Source organism: Benincasa hispida, chromosome 6 (assembly GCF_009727055.1).
Source record: "Benincasa hispida cultivar B227 chromosome 6, ASM972705v1, whole genome shotgun sequence".
Taxonomy (NCBI): Eukaryota; Viridiplantae; Streptophyta; class Magnoliopsida; order Cucurbitales; family Cucurbitaceae; genus Benincasa; species Benincasa hispida.
In genome coordinates this window covers 1,575,945-1,593,473 of record NC_052354.1, presented here as the reverse complement: position 1 = coordinate 1,593,473, position 17,529 = coordinate 1,575,945, and the positions used below count along the sequence as shown (strand labels likewise).

The 17,529-nt window shown below is 34.7% G+C and overlaps 1 protein-coding gene across 2 annotated transcripts; it reads right to left on the bottom strand.

The window, feature by feature from the left end:
* Positions 1 to 8,081: 8,081 nt before the first annotated feature.
* Positions 8,082 to 10,501, bottom strand: LOC120080613 (probable transmembrane ascorbate ferrireductase 2). Of its 2 annotated transcripts, XR_005482572.1 has the most exons (5): positions 10,130 to 10,501; positions 9,703 to 9,751; positions 9,026 to 9,225; positions 8,295 to 8,660; positions 8,082 to 8,206 (listed from the first exon to the last, which is right to left on the bottom strand). XR_005482572.1 is itself a non-coding variant. In XM_039035341.1 (4 exons), exons 1-4 carry the CDS (start codon positions 10,271 to 10,273, stop codon positions 8,355 to 8,357), a joined length of 699 nt encoding a protein of 232 aa, XP_038891269.1. In that variant the 5' UTR covers positions 10,274 to 10,501; the 3' UTR covers positions 8,082 to 8,354. The 2 variants fall into 2 exon arrangements, 1 of the variants encoding a protein (XP_038891269.1); XM_039035341.1 differs by having other exon boundaries at positions 8,082 to 8,660.
* Between the last annotated feature and the right edge of the window lie 7,028 nt (positions 10,502 to 17,529).

Here is a 17,529-nt window from a genome sequence, read left to right as displayed (position 1 = left end):
CATCTATGAATACTATCACAAACTGATCCAGATAAGAATGGAATATCCTATTCATCAAGTCCATAAATACCGCAGGAGCATTTTTCAATCCAAACGGCATTACTAGGAACTCAAAATATCCGTATCTATTTCTGAATGCAGTTTTAGGAACATCTGTGTCTTTCACCTTCAACTGTGAGAGCCTGGCCTCGAATCTATTTTAGAGAACATCGTTGCTCCCTTTAACTAATTGAAGAGATCATCTATACGAGGCAATGGGTATTTATTCTTAATGGTCACTTTATTCAACTGTCTATAGTCTATGCATAATCTAAGAGTACCGTCTTTCTTCCTAACAAACAAGACTGGCGCTCCCCAATGTGATACACTGGGTCTAATGTACCCCTTATCCACAAGTTCCTGTAATTGAACTTTTAACTCTTTCAACCCCATTGGGGCCATCCTATATGGTGCTTAGGATATAGGTGCAGTACCAGGAATTAACTCAATAGTAAATTCCACTTCCCTATCAAGTGGTAAGCCTAGTAATTCTTCAGGGAACACATCTAAGAATTCTTGTACTACAGGTACATCCTCAGGTTTTAATTTCTTATCTTGGAAAACTACTACAGATGCTAAATAGGCTTCACATTCTTTACTCAACAGTTTTCTAGCTTTACTGCTGATATTAAACTTCCTGGGAGTTCTTTTACTTCCTACCAAAGTTATTTCTTTTTCACCGGATTTTCTAAACACTATTTCTCTTCTAAAGCAATCCATAGTGGAATAGTGTTTACTTAGGAAATCCATACCTAAGATAACATCAAATTCTAGTAATTCTAATGGAATCAAGTTGACCCAAAAAATTTGGTTTCCAAGAATTACTTCGCAATTCCTATAATACTCATGTACCACTAGAGTATCTTCTACTAGCATAGAGATAAATAATTCCTCATCCATACGTTCAGGTATTTTATCTATATGTAATGCACATATACTAAATATGAATGAGTGTGTAGCACCAGGATCAAATAATGCATAAGCGGATTGATTACATAAAGTTTTCGTACCAGTTATGACATCTGAAGCCTCTTCCGCTTCCTGGTGTGTCATAGCGTACATTCTACCCTGCTGCTGCTGCGATTGTTATTGGGGTCGTCCAGCTACCCCTTTCTGCTTAGCTACACTGGATCCCTCACCTCCAGTTCCGATCCTTCTAGGTTGGTTTACAGTCTGGGTAACTCCTCTTTGCTCATTCTGTGCTCCATGACCTAGCTGAGGACAATCTCTTTTGAAATGCCCAGCTTGTCCGCATTGGAAACACACATTCCTATTACCGTAGCATACCCCTGTATGAGGTTTACCATAGTTTACACACAGCGGTTTCCTCCCCGTACTAGCCACCGACTCACTAGCATGACCTGATACCGATCTACCACTTTGTTTAGCTACAGGTCTGGACTTCTTTCGACTCAAACTTTGTTGGCTCATGACCCCAAATGTCCTTATCCCCGACTGTCCAGAGAACGAGGATCTAAATTTTTTACTTCTTGTTTCTTCAGGCACTCTAAACTGTCCTTCTCCTGGTTGAAGTTCATCATCCTTCGCTACACTCCACTCTACCCGGATAGCGGTCTCAACTAACTGAGTGAAATTCACTCAATTAGATGTAGAGGTAACAAGTGTACATATTTTTCTTCTTAAGCCACTCTCAAATCTCCTACACCTCTCCTTCTTTTCCGCGATGATCGGAAGGGCATACTGAGATAACTCAGTAAATTTTTGTTCATACTCAAGAATCATCATCACTCCTTAAGTTAGTCTAAGGAATTCGTTCCTTTCGCATCTCTAAAAGAACTAGGGTAGTATTTATCCTCAAATACTTGTCTAAACTTAGACCAAGTCATAGTTTCTGAACTACCCCTGCTAGCCTCTATCACTTTCCACCACTTCTCAGCCCCTTTTTGCAGCAAGAATGACACTAACTCGACCTTACGATCCTCAGGGCATCTAATAACTTTAAAACACTTCTCAATCAAATCCAACCAGATTTCAGCATCTACTGGATCTGTGGCTCTATCGAACGTCGTGGCTCCTAAAGCTTTCAGCCTCTCGACGCCGAACTTCTTTTTTCTAGATCGTTTTGGATCGATCCTACACTCGCCGCTAATTTTTGAGTGATTCTATCGAACACTCGATCCTCCATCTGAGGATCTACACCTACCTTTGGTGTACTAAACTCGTTTTTAGAGATTTCCTCCTGTTCTACTGAGTCTCTAACTCTTTTCCCCTTCGGATCTGGGTCTGACAATACCTCAGGACCTCCACTAGTAGGGTCAATATTCCTCTTCTCAGTCTGCTTGCTTGGTCTGCCTCTTTTCCTCAGCATCTTTGCTTAGTTATTAAGTACACATGTTAGGGACTTATCTATGGGACTTAATCTAATGCATGAACTCTCTCTTTCACCCAAAGTCTTATGTTTTAGTACTAAGCTAGCTTAAATCTTTCCCAAACTTACGTATAACCCATCCTTTAATACCAAGTTGGTATCAACTAATTTTTCAATTGTCCCAAAAACTTATGCTCTAATACCAAGCTGTCACACCCCGCCCCAGACCACCCTCTTAGCCTAGAGAAGGGTGTGACTGCAACAGTTATCAACCCTTAGGCTGACACTTACTGTCTAAAAACTCTTGCGGAATAACTCTGATACCAAATACAAATTATATGCAACGGGACGGCTGTAGGCCCACAATTTATTAACTTAGAAACTTAATATGTTTAGAGTATTTACAACATTAGATTTACAAGTCCCAAAACCCACAAACCCTAGTTCCTATATGAACAATAGTAACATGTGTACAATATTAACATTAACCACCTAGCAAACGGTTACAAGTCTTTTGGTCCTTTAATGGCAGAGCAGATATTGAGCTGTCTTCAGAGGATTTGACCGCTACCTGTGGGGGGGGAGGGGAACAAAAACATTTGAAAATGGGGTGAGCTTACACCCAGTGAGAGACCAAGAAAACATAGTAAATTCTCATGCATAATTTCAAAAAATAGTTTTATTTGAAATATAAACTTTTGCAGCATAAATATTTTCAAACGTAAATTATATAAAGTTGTTTTAAACATAAAACAGTAAAATCATTTCTCAAATCAAAAAATAGTTTTAGGCATGCGTTCACAACACAACTCAGATCTTGCTTGGAAACCACTTTATAAAACTAGTAGGCATGAGAATTATTTTCGCAAACATGCTTTCTGTAAAACGTTTGTAATCAAAACAGTTTAAAACGTTTTAGTTCGAAAACATTTTAGCCACTCACCTTGAACTCTTAGGAACTTTTCACCTAGTAGCTCCCGTCCTTTCATCTTTAAAAGCATTATTCAATACCTTAAACTTAAATACTCATCTATATTCCAAACCTTATTTGGAATACTTCCTTCACAAACACGTTCTAAAATGATCTACAGAATCTTTACCTAAAACTCTGCACCTCAGAATTCCTCGTGTTTGCCAACTCAAAATATTCAAGACGCCCAGACTGATCCTACACTGTCACCCTTCTGTATTCTCTCAACCTCCAGACTATCCTTTACCTTCCTTGCACTCACTCTAAAAACTATAACTTCTAGAGCTTTTCAGATGGTTTTAATCACTCCAAACCACGAGATAAATGGAAGATTCTCGTCCAAAATTGACACATTCCTCTAAACCTCATTGCCCTCTACTTTTCTCTACGAAATTTTATTTTATTGTATTGAAAATGAAATCCCACTCCCTAATATATGTCAAATGCCATGGATTACAGCACCTACTTGGCTATATGGTCAAATGTTTAATCCTCCCTTTATCAACGTAAGCTGACTTCACCTTGGTTCAATGTGTTCTTCCCAAACGCATCCAACACAATTTTTTAGGGTTTAAGAATTTCTCTTAATCAAACATCTAAATTTTAATTGACGTTTGTCCTTATGTCTTCAAGCTTTATTTGTATTCAAATTAGGGTTTTTAAATGCATAATCCACCCCAACGCGTCCAAATACATCACCCAGAAGCTTGCTAGGCCGTTCAATGCATAGGCGAGATGTGGGCGTGATGCTCGAGTGCAGCACCGGACAAGGCGTTGCTGACGCGCATAGGCTACTCTCGCTCTCTCCACTCTCGCTCTCTCTCATTTTCTCGCTGATCTCGCTCTCTCCCACTTTCTCGCTCAAAATCTCGCTCTCTCCAACTTTCTCGCTTAAATTCTCGCTTTCTCCAACTTTCTGGCTCAAAATCTCGCTCTCTCTACTCTCGCTCTCTCCAACTTCCTAGCTCAAAATCTCGCTCTCTCTACTCTCGCTCTTTCCAGCTTTCCCTCCAACTTTCTCTCCAAACTTTCTCTCCAATCTCGCTCTCTCCAACTACTTTCTCTCCAAATTTTCTCTCCAGTCTCGCTCTTTTCATCTTTCTCTCCAAGTGTTCTCTCCAATCTTTCTAGCTCAAAATCTTGCTCTCAATGATCTCGCTCTCAACGATCTCGCTCTTAGCTACTGCGAATTGTTTGTCTCTGTGCAACTTCTACACGTTTTTTCCAGATTTTCCCCAAAATAATTTCCCATATTTTTCTCAGTTCTTCAATCCTTTCTTCATCCATAACGCATTTCACATAACTTCCCTATGCTTAGTCGAAATTTCCCAAACTCAATTTCCATATTTTTCTCTTTCAAATCCTCATTCCTTCTTCACCACTTCACACTAACTTTCTCATCAACCTACTCAACTTATTTATACAAATTTAAATAGGGACACACAATTAAGTGAAAAATTAAGACAATTTAAATAAGAAAACACACTTAAGTGTAAAATTGGGATTCGGGGTTCAAAATGTGCCTTTCTCATCAACCAAAAACAATGAAGAACCACGAAATCAATCGTAGCAAGATGAAGAACCAAAAACAATGGCGAAATCTGGATATGAGGTTTTTTTATGTTCACAAATACATATTTTTCTCAAAGGCTTCTACTAACCTTTGATAAAAGTAAGTATTTCCAAAGGTATTTTAACGACCTTTGATAAATGTTAATATATATTTTTTATTAAAATAAATCTCATCTTTAATAATTTTATTAAGAATAAATTTTTTCAAAGGTTTTCTGAAATCCTTTGATAAATGATAACATTGTTATATTTTTCAACGGTATTTTTATTAACCTTCAATAAAAAGTACATATTTCTCAAAGGTTTTTTCAATACCTTCAATAAATATCTCAAAGGTTTTTACTAACTTTCGATAAAAACTACATATTTCTCAAAGGTTTTTTCAAAAACTCCAATAAATATATATCTTTTTCAAAGGTTTTTATTAACCTTCAATAAAAAGTACATACTTCTCAAAAGTTTCTCCAATACCTTCAATAAATGTAAATCTTTCTCAAAGGTTTTTATTAACCTTCAATAAAATGTGCATATTTTTCAAAGGACTTATCAAAGCCTTCGATAAATGTATGTCTTTCTCAAAGGTTTTTGTTACCCTTCGATAAAAACTACATATTTCTCAAAGGTTTTTTCAAAACCTCCAATAAATATATATCTTTTTCAAAGGTTTTTATTAACCTTCAATAAAAAGTACATATTTCTCAAAGGTTTTTCCAATACCTTCAATAAATGTAATCTTTTTCGAATTTTTTTTTTATAGCCTCCGATAAAAGATGGTCGAAATAGCTCAATTTTCTTGTAGTGTATTCGAAAGGTTTGGTCTTTACATGCATTGCTGAAATTTTTAAATACACTTTATAGGATCACGTGGATAAGGTGTGTGATGGGTGCATGGTTGTCTTGATAAGTGGCTAGTGGTTTTGGAAAATAAAAAATATATATATAATAAAAAAAATTAAAAAAAATGGATAAAAATGGACACTTGAGGATGGCAGCTTATAAATAATTGATGGTTGAAGCTAAATTGGTAAGTATAGTTAAGTTGAAATTGCTTAAATGGTGATTATGGTTTTAACAATTGAAAAGGGAAGATTTTTATTTTATTTTATTTTATTTTAAAAAAAAACCATGAAATCTAATGGGTTTACTTTAATTGAAAAAGAGTTATGGGTTTGTATTTTTAATTGTGTTTGTTTTTTACACAAAGATGCCTTCAAATATCTTAAGAGAGAGATTAAGGTTTTGTTTTTATATCAATGTGTTAGTAGAAATAAAAGGGAAATTAGGTTTCAAGAATTGTTTGGGTTAATAAGAGGAAATGAAAGTTTAACCAAATTTTGAATTTGTAATGGTTGAGTATATTTTTCTATTAGAAAAATTAAGGGAAAGAAGTTGTTGGAGAGTCACATGAATTGTATATATTGAGAGAATGTGTAAAAAGAAGAAGAAAATGGTGGTGGTTCTCTGGAAAAGAAAGAAGAAGAGAGAAAAATAAAGCGAGATTTACAAAAGTGACAAGTTTTATGTATTAAGTTTGAAGTGGTTTTCAAATCACTAGATTGATGTATCCATCGTGAATGTATTTCCATAGTATAGTCATGATATACATGAGGTCTTAAGGACCCACTTTGATACACAAATAGGCTTTGGGCCAAGGAACGGACTAATACAACTGTCCTGCCCAACTGGCACTCTTGACGTACTTGTGAAGTCACTTTGATAGCTCAATTTTAATAAGGGACATTGCAGGACTCCAATACAGGATCTCCCTGAACCACTTGCTCGATACCATATTAGATAACATAGAATTTCATCTCAAAACTAATTGGCAAGGACTAGCTCATCTATCTTATGAGAGTGAAGTCCCTTGATTTTTTTTCCAATGTGAGATTCTGAATAGTTAGCCATTCTATCGTGGCTCTAGTTCGAATCTGGTAATCGATATGGGGTTCAAGGTTTCATTGAATGTTTATTGATTCCAAATATTTGGATAATTAAAAAAAAAAAATTAAAATTGGCATACTGGCAAATCAAATATGAAGCCATCTTCCACACTGCATTTCAGTTATGTTACCCACTGGTTTTGCCCTATTTTTGTTATATTCCCTCTCTTGAATCAATGAACATATGGTTTTTATTAAAAAAAATTCGACACCTCATACATCTATGTTTTTATCTTTTCCATGTCATATAAACAGATGTAAGTTAAAAGTCAATGCCTACCTCAGCATTTAAGAGCATTTGAAAACTATCTATCTTATAAGTTTGTTTAATTAACAGCGAGGATAGTTTTGAACAGATTTGGAAAGTTCTAACGGAATTTTTTAAACCGAACTTAAAGTTCAAGAGCATTTTTTATTATATAATTTAGTCTTATATTTGAAACTAGTTTTTAAGTAATAATTACAAAGAATTAAAACTAAAATAATTTAAAGAGACCGAAGATTAGTTGTCATTTATCCTAATGAAACTTAAAGAACGTTGCGATTCAAATAAATGAAAATTTTATGGGTTAGATTCGTTCGTGGGTTCACCTAATATAACTCAAACCAACCCGAATTTATTATTAACTTTAAAAGATATTTTTTTATTACTTGTAATACAATTGTTTATACATATATTATTTTTATTTTTATTTAATTCTAATATATAAAAATAATTAAATTAGACTTTTACATATATACGTTTTTTTTTTAAACAAAATTTTAAATAAATGATCCGATCAACCTGACCAATCCAATCTAAATATTTCATGGTTAGGTTGTTGGATTCATTTTTTAATAAGAATTATTTGGGTCGGATTAAAAAGACTTTCAACTCGATCTAACCCAACCCATGAACGTCCCTAGTTGGGAGAAATACTTATGCCAAGGCAGAAAATTTTGGTTTTTATTTTCATTCTTTCTGGATGCTTTTTAGTGTATTGAGAGATGATTACCTTTTGCCAGTTATTTGCCACCGAATAAAGCATCGGAGATGGATAGACTTTTCCTACGTTTAATTAGTTGACGATACAATGACAGTCAAAGTTCCTATAAAAAGGGTGAGAGAAATCAAGAAATAAAAGTTGACCAAAAAAATACGGTGTGGGAGCTCCGTATTTTATTTCATCAGCTTGTACAATGCATTCTTATTTGACTCTGCCCACGGCTTGATTCTGTTTGGTAGACGAACTGAACCAAATCGAAAATTTTCAATTAAAACTGTTTACTTCTTATGGCACTGAAGTCATAAAATCGGTTCCAATCCACAAACATGACCATCTTATTTTCAACTAAAGAATCCGTTTGCTTCTCAACCTATAATGTGATTTCTATGTTAAGGATGAATCAACAGTCTCGAGTAAAAATAAAGGCAAGTTTGATTTTGAGCAATTGACATGCTTACAAGTTACAACAAGATCTGTCTCGCTGATGTTCCATTTCAAAGCAGCATCATGTTTTCATCCTATTCTGCTAGCCCTCTGTTAATATCACCTTTGGCATTCGACGGAGCGATAACCGCCAGAATTACGAGACCACCCAAGAGAACAATGAGGACACCCAATGAATTTATCAGCAAAGCCTCGTTCGAATAGCGTAATATTACCTTGCTGGTTTGAAGAAATGTAGCTTTTTCCAACAATCCAGTTACAGTTGTAGCGACAGAAAGGCCATATATGTAAACGCCAAAGAAAACATGCCATGGCAACAGAGTAGCTCTGCTGTTTCTAGACCCACCTGGGTACCAAAAGGTTACAAAACCTGCAGACCACTGTTCGAATGGAGTCGTCCTAATGAATTAGAATCATGTAGCTCAACAGGCAGGCTAGAAAGTAAATCATACAATAAAATATTATGATTTAAAAAAAAAATAGAATGAAAAGAGACTACTACTCAAAATACAATGAGACATAATAAGCATAGAAACTCAAATACTAAGAAGCTAAGAATCAGCAGTTGCACTCGGATATCTAAAGTAGACCAATACACTCATAGTACCCTCATCGCATCCAAATACAAAATACAACTATTCATGAGCTACAAAATGTCATGACTACATGATTAAACTGAAGAAATAAAAACATTCCGATTAAGACAAGTATTACGATTTATGAGCAGATATTGCGATTTACGAACCTGGATGCCAAACAGAAAGATAGAAACTAAGCCCAACCATGAATGAAGACTGTAAAAGTTATCGATTCCTTTGTCATTGTGGAACTTCAGGGCAGCCCATATGCCAATCAGGCTTAAAAAGAATGCCACAAATTGGAGTGCAAGATGAACTAGTTTTTTGAAGTTTTTGGTTCCTGAAACTGTCTTGTATGCTAACATTGCTGCATCAATATATCTAAGAATGGTGAACAAAATCATTGAAAGCACCAGCATAGTGGGAGAATAACTTAAAACTAAGTTTGCAAATGATTTCAGAATACATATTTCATAAATGATTCGAAACCATAGCTTTAGCTGGTTTTGTATAATAACACATTTGCTGGACAAAACCTAAAACCTACATGATGAACGCCAGGAAATGTTTCATACTGTTAAAGAAAACCTTGCCCACTATCCTCGTTTTCTTAAAGATTGTAAACCACAAATATTAAATCCAGCTGCATTCTCCCTCTTTTGTTTCCATTATCATCAATATATAGTTTCTTTTAAGTATAATAGGGATGGGGGATTGAAACCACAAATCAATCCATCGCTAACAGATGTTATGTGTTAATTGAATAAATTACACACACATATATATACAAACCCCTCAATAGTATAGTAACTACGAATTAAATACAAAGAGAACGTATAATTACCTTCACCATTTAGAAGAATAAGTCCAATCACCATAAGAACTGGATGGACCTACAAAACAGGAGCAAGAGCAACTTCACCAAAAAAACAGGACAACAAAAAGGAAAATGGAGAATTAAAAGGCAATATTTCTATCTCCATATACAAGATCATCAAGTATGTTATTTAAGTTGAGCCCAATTCCGAGACAAACAAACAAACTTCAATGAGATTGCCATCATATAGAAACTAAAACAATACAAAATTTATTTCAAACACGCAAATTCAAAATCCAAAGCAGAACGACGAAAAACTAAATTAGTAGATCCAGTGAAGACTCGTGAGCATCTATAAACTCAAGCCCCATCAAAAATGCGTATCAATTCATAAAAGAAAAAAAAACAGACAATAGCAGAATCATTTGCGAAAATAAAGGAAGTAGGTAATTACATTGAAGATATGATCCTTGTTATCTGAGATAAGTGCCAATCCTCCACGGAAATGCAAGGTCCAAATGAAAAGAAGAGCTGCCACGAGCATTCCGAGAACTCTGACAGCCATGAAGATCGGGAACTGAACCACGGGAACCGCCATTGATTCTTCAGCGGAAGAGACGATGGAGGAAAGAATTGGGGTTTTAGGATCTTCAATGGTGGAAATCGTAGCGAAATTTGAGAGGAATTTCAGCCGAGTTAAAGAGAAATACTGATCTTCCAATGGAGTTTCAGACGTGGATCTCCGTCATCGCCATGGAGAGTTGAAATGGAAAATTTAAGCTTAATTTTTCATTACAGAATATTTGGAAATTAAGACGTAAGAGAGATGCCTTTTTCTTTTTCTTTTACTTTGACTTAGGGTTTCGCTTTGGAATCATGGAATCGGGATTTTTCTTAGGAGACGTTTGGCACGCAAGGTTGAATTGATTTGAATAAACAATGCGAGAAATATGAGTTAATGCAAATAACGAGGTAATAAATCTCTTTAATAATTGGTAAACCAAACGATTAGTGGGTTTTTTTTACCCATCCAACCCAACCCAATCCAACTTGGGGGCCAAACATCCCTTAATGATATTTATACAAGGTTACAATGATAAATCTAATCACGAAAGCTAAGGGCATGTAGAAAATCCAAAAATATAAATTTGAAAACAAATTATTAAAATTTCATTTGATAATTAGCCTATTTTATCTATATTTCTTACAATGATTTGCATCTTTCTTAAGCACAATAAATAGTTGAATTCTTAGTCAAATTCCAAAAATAAAAATAACTTTTTGAATGTTACTTTTTTTTTAATTCTCAAATTTTGGCTTGGTTTTTTAAACTATGGATGAAAAATAGATAACAATGACAAAATTTGAAGATAGAAGTAGTGTCCATAGACTTAATTTTCAAAAACAAAAACAAAAAACAAGATGGTTATCAAACGGGGCCTAAATGAAAGTAGAGTTGTAGTTTATATTTTTAGATATGTGTTTAGTGGCAGAATTCAGAAATTTGATTTTAATTTAAACAATTACAAACTAGTTATAGTTACCCACTACATATTAGTTGACAACAAACTATTACTATTTATTTATGAACATGATTTTATGTTTAAAAAATTGCATAATTATTATTTTGCAAGACTATATAATTTATAGAATAAATTGAAATTTTTGCTTCTATGATTAGGAAAAAGTTAAAAGGTAGGTATTATGGTTTATAACTATAATTTACCCTCCATGGTTTGATAGAAGGTTCATAAATAGTGAGTTCCTTGTATGGATGGCCTTTTTTTAGGTGTCCACTTAAAATTTGGCATCACTTTAAAAAATGCTCGAAATTTGGCCTTCTGCTTATATTAGTCACGTGCGAAAGTACCGTTTTAACCCCAATAAGTACGAGAGGCCAAAAGCAACCCAGATTTCTTGCTATTTCCTCTCGTTCTGCGATTCACGTTGCTCTCCTTGATTTTTTTCCTTGATTTTTTCCCTTCTTTTGAATTCTTCCTCTTACTTCTTCCTCTCGCCTCTTACTCTACTTTCTTCCTTGTAAATTTTTTAGTTTTTTTTCCTTTGAATTTTTCCTTCATTTGGATTCTTCCTCTAGCTTCTTCCTCTAGTTTCTTCCTTGTCAATTTTTTAGCTTTTTCGTTTGAATTCTCATCCTCACTTCTTTCTCCCCCACATCTTGATCTAGCTCCTCTCTTCCCTCACGATTTGGTCTAGTTCCAATATTTGATTTGAGATGAGAGAAGAAGAAGAATAGAATAAGTCGGGTGGGAAAAAAACACAAAGAAGAAGAAGACAATAAAGGCAAAAGAAAGAAGAAAAAAGAAAGAAGAAAAAGAAAATGCGGGAGAAAGAAGAAGAAGAAATGAGAAGAATAAGGTGGAAGAAGAAGAAGCTGGTGGAGGAAGAAGAAGAAGTAGGCGGGGGAAGAAGAACGTGAAAAAAAAAAAAAAAAAAAAAAAAAAAAAAAAGAAGAAGAAGAAAAAACTGGAAAATGAAGAAGAAAGAAGGAGAAGGAAGAAGTCTATTATAGGTTAAAATGGTAATTTCACGAATGGATGACGCAAACAAAAGGTCATTTTTCATTTGGGCCTAATATTTTATGTCATCCATCCTAATTTCCCATAAATAGTCTCATTGACTTTCTAGTGCTCTTCCTTTTAAGAAAGCGTAATCTGACCTAACTAGATTATGAGTACAGGAGAAATAATGAATAAGAAACTTACAGACAATTGTTCGTACCGGTTACCCATAGGTATTATATTAGAGTCTAAAAATGTTGAATGGATTTTATCCTTCTTCTCTTGATAAAACCGAAGATTGTCTTTCCTTTCTTCTTGAGGACCTAAGCAAAGGAATAGTATAAGTCCCTACGCTAAGCACTATTTAAGAGAATTTAACAAACCATAAAGACTATATATGAAGTTGTATCAAATCATAGGAATTAATTTCTAAAATTTAAAACCATGTGAACAACTTTTAACTTTATCCAAACCACTGAGACCAAATTAGAATTTAACCTAATTTATAATACATTACATAATACATATTTATAAAAAAAAAAAAATGAATTGAGATTATAACATGTCGTACTATATTCCTAAGCGTTTTTATTTCTATTTAATATAATTATCATTTTAATTTTTAAAATTCAAATTCTTAATACAATAAAAATGTAACAATGTTGTTTTTAGAATTTACATTATTTAGATCACATAATCTAAAAACTGTTTTCAAAAACAGAATTTGGGTTATTTATCAAACACATATTTGATGAACTTAGTGAATCTGAAAACATAAAACATGATGGAACACAAGACATATGCAGCGGAATAAGGATCTAATTACACTCTAATTGCTTCTAATCAAAAGGAAATTAGCATGCAAAATGAAGGAAAAACAGTAAATAAAAGTGGATAGGAAACAACCTTTGTAGCTCCCGAACAACGTTTTTTCCTCGTTGAATCTCGACCCGAACTCTTCCAGACCACCACTGGAGTTAACCTACTATCCTCTGGACTCAGAACCGGGTTATGGGACCCGATGGATGAAGAAAACCGAGAGAGAGAAAGAGATGGAAAAATAAGAATGAATTTAGGTTTGGGTTTTTAATTTTTCAGCCCATTTATGAAAACTTATTTTTTCAAAAATGGCAAAAGTCTTTAATCTAAATTCAAAAGCTCATTTTATGAAAAAAACCGTGCAACATTTGCATGAAACAAATCCATAAAAACCCAACACCTATAATCCACTCTCTTAGTGGGCTTAATGTCTCCACTATAAGTCAACACCTAGCCCACTATTTTGTTAGTGGAATTATCCAATAAAAGTTTGGATTTTCCCACTAACTTTAGTCAAAGGGCAAAATAGTATCTGGTTAAAATCAAACTTTGACCAAAAAGTCAACATTTTGACTTTTCATAATTTTTTCCGTGTTGACTAATTTTGACCTCCCGAACAAGAATCCACATTCATTTTCTCGAAATTCAAATCACATTTGAATATAAGGTCGGTCAAAGTTTGACTTTTCAAAGTCAAAAGTCAACTATTTGACTTTTTACATTTTTTACCATTTCCATTATTTCCGAACTTACGAATATGAACATATTCATATTCTTGATATTTAAATCACATTTAAATATTAAAACTGTATCTCTAAACTAAAAAATCAACTACTATATTACATATACTTGTCGGTTTCTCTCTTTTCACCTAATTCGAACAATTCGAATCATTCTATCATACCGTTCTAAGTCTATTCCATATGAGCTAGTAGGGGAACCTAATGAACCTATAGATCATGGGCTCCAACGATCTGAGATTAGCTGGTTAAACACTTTAGACGGATCTAACCAACATTCGTTAACTAACAGGTCATTCCACTATAGTCCCGTAGTTGCACTCCCCTCACTATAGATATATTTGTGTTCATTTGATATAACCATGATTAGTAAGTTAATCCTTCACAAGTTGTTTGTAATCTCGACTGGGTCATAAAAACCGTTTTACCCCCAAGACTATATCTTGTTTCTTAAGTTCCACTAATCCTCTAATGAACAATTGGTTTAAGGTCCAACCTATAAACCGAACCCCTCTCAGGCCAAGAAGATGGTGGGACCCCTTGTTCAAGACCTGGATTCAGTACTAAAGGGAACAACCTATCTACTATCCCTATAATGGGTAGAAGTGAATTTCATCTTGCACCCTATGTTCCCAACTATCCACCTTATCTTACCCCTGAAATGGGAGGCTTATTGGACCAGCGATGATGAGCTGCCCTTACCTATGTAGATCTAAGGATAATTTTGAGTAAACAGGAGTTCATAGTTAGCTCAGGATTAAGATTAAGTTACCTAGGTCATCAATTAACGAAATAGCCAATTTTATACATGAAACGACATTTAGAACGTAAAAAGTGACTATTTCATGGTTCGGTCTTATGCAAACTCATTGCATAGGATGCCCCCACTCACATATATCTATATGAACGATTCAGGATCACATTGTTTGTACTAACTACAAAGTGGGTTGCATCCATAGTGTCCCCAGAATAAGGTGCCCAACCTTATTCATATACTATAGACCATTTTGGCTATATATTTGAACTCGATCCACATTTATGTCACTACATAAAGTTCAAACTGCATTAAATAGCCTCAGAACCTTAGTTTATTGGATTCAAGATTACTATTTCAATAACAACTTTATCGAAAAACAAAACAGAATATGTTTATTAATTTACAAACTACGAGTTTTAGGACATAAAATCCAACAAAGTCCCACTTGGATTAAAACTACTAACGGAGTATCACAATGTTGATTAAGTGAGAAACATTGTACAATAAACATATGAATACAATAAACTAGGGCATATACCCAAAAGTTCTCCCACTTGTCCTAGTTTATAAACTTCGTAGACCTAAACTCTGTAGGTGACCTTCAAACACTTTAGCCGTGAGGGCCTTTGTAAAAAGATCGGCAATATTTTGCTCAGAAGATATCTGAGTTACTACAATGTCTCCACGATGTACAATCTCCCGGATCAGATGGTATTTGTGCTCAATATGCTTGTCGCGCTTGTGGCTTATTGGTTCTCTTGAATTTGCAACTACACCACTATTATCACAATATAGGGTGATATGTAGATGCATATTTGGAACGACCTCCAAACCTGTCAAGAATTTCCTCAACCATACTACTTCTTTTGCTGCTTCGCAAGCAACTACGTATTCAGCTTCCATTGTGGATTCAGCTATACAGGTTTGTTTTACGCTTCTCCATACTACTACTCCTCCGTTAAGAGTGAACACTGATCCAGATGTACACTTTCTAGCATCTTCATCAGTTTGAAAATCAGATTCAGTGTATCCAGTAAGGATTAAATCCTTAGTACCATACATGAGCATGTAGCTCCTCGTTCTCCTAAGATACTTGAGGATATTCTTAACGGCAGTCCAATGATCATATCCAGGATTGGACTGATACCTATTGACTATCTCTACTGCGTAGCATATGTCAGGTCTAGTACATAACATTGCATACATCAGGCTCCCTACTGCAGAAGCATAGGGAATGCGTCTTATTTTCTCAACCTCTTGAGGTGTCTTAGGACATTGATCCTTTGACAAATGAATTTCATATCTGTAAGGTAACTTGGAATTCTACATCTTATACCTAGATAACATTTTGTCTATATAAGTTGCTTGAGACATGGCTAGTATTCTGTTCTTAAGGTTCCGAATAATCTGAATCCCGAGAACATACTGCGCATTTCCCAAATCTTTCATTTGGGACTGCGTTGCTAGCCATTTCTTAATGTCAGTTAGGTAACCTACCTCATTCCCAATGAGTAGAATATCGTCAACATATAAAACTAAGAACGCTATAGTAGAATTAACGATCTTCTTGTAAACACAAGGCTCGTCAACATTCTGTTCAAAGTCATAAGATTTGATCTTATATTCCAAGATCTAGAAGCTTGTTTCAATCCATAAATGGATTTTTGAAGCTTACAAACCTTTTGTTCTTGATCTTGTGTAATAAACATCTCTGGTTGAATCATATAGATACTCTCCTCAAAATCGTCATCTAAAAAGGTTGTCTTGACATCCATCTGCCAAATTTCATAGTTATAAAAGGTGGCGATGGATAAGAGTATTCTAATCGACTTAAGCATGGCAACGGGAGAGAAAGTTTCTTCATAGTCCACTCCCTCTCTCTAAGTATAACCCTTTGCCACAAGTCGAGCCTTAAAAGTCTGTACTTTACCGGCTTGATCTTGTTTTCTCTTGTAGATCCACTTACAACCAATTGGTTTTACATCATTTGGTCGGTCTACAAGTTCCCAGATAGAATTGAAGTACATAGACTCCATTTCAAGGTCCATGGCTTTGACCCACTCATCACGATCCACATCTTTTATCACCTATTTATAAGTCGATGGATCCTCTATGTTGTCATCAAGTATGACGATTTGTGTTTCTGTTAAACCCAAGTAATGGTCAGGCTGATGAACAACCCTCCCACTACGTCGAGGCATTCTCAACTCTTGAGAAGGATGTGACTGATCAGATGTACTAATTTTATCTACTACTTTAGTAGATGAACTAGTTCTATTTGTAGCGTCTTTAGAAATTTCATTCAATACTAGTCTACTGCAAGGTTGATGACTTCTTATGTGGTCTTCCTCTAAGAATGTGAAATTTTTCGATACAAATACCTTATTCTCTTGAGGATCGTAAAATAAACCATCTTTTGTTTCTTTTAGATAATCTACAAATAGGCATAGTTTTAAACGACATTCCAATTTTTTAGGATTTTGCACCAACATGTGTGTCGGACATCCTCAAATCCTAAAGTGACGTAAATTACCTTTACGCCCTTTTCATAGCTCGTAAGGTATTTCTGAAACACTTTTAGAAGGAACGTTATTCAAAATATAGACAGCAGTCTCTAATGTATGTCCCCAAAAGGAATCAGGTAACTCAGCAAAGCTCATCATCGAGCGAACCATGTCCAACAAGGTTCTGTTTCTTCTTTCAGATACACCGTTCTGCTAAGGCATATTAGGTACAAAGAGTTATGACTTGATTCCGTGTTCTATCATATAATCTTGGAATCTTAAGTCCATGTACTCCTCACCTCGATCTGATCATAGTGTCTTAATTGTTTTACCTAACTAGTTCTAAACCTCAACCTTATATTCTTTGAACTTTTCAAAAGAACCAGACTTGTGATGCATTAGGTAAATATTACCATACCTTGAATAATCATCAATAAAACTGATGAAATATTCATACCCACCTCGAGCTTTGACATTCATCGGTCCACAGATGTCCGAATGTACGAACTCTA

Bases quoted from the DNA above. Each gene is read 5' to 3' on its own strand.
- LOC120080613 (XM_039035341.1), bottom strand. From the start codon at position 10,273: ATGGCGGTTCCCGTGGTTCAGTTCCCGATCTTCATGGCTGTCAGAGTT. The intron at 9,752-10,129 runs GTAATTACCTAC...CCTGTTTTGTAG, and splicing joins ACAAGGATCATATCTTCAAT to GTCCATCCAGTTCTTATGGT. The intron at 8,661-9,025 runs GTTCGTAAATCG...CCATTCGAACAG, and splicing joins TCTTTCTGTTTGGCATCCAG to TGGTCTGCAGGTTTTGTAAC.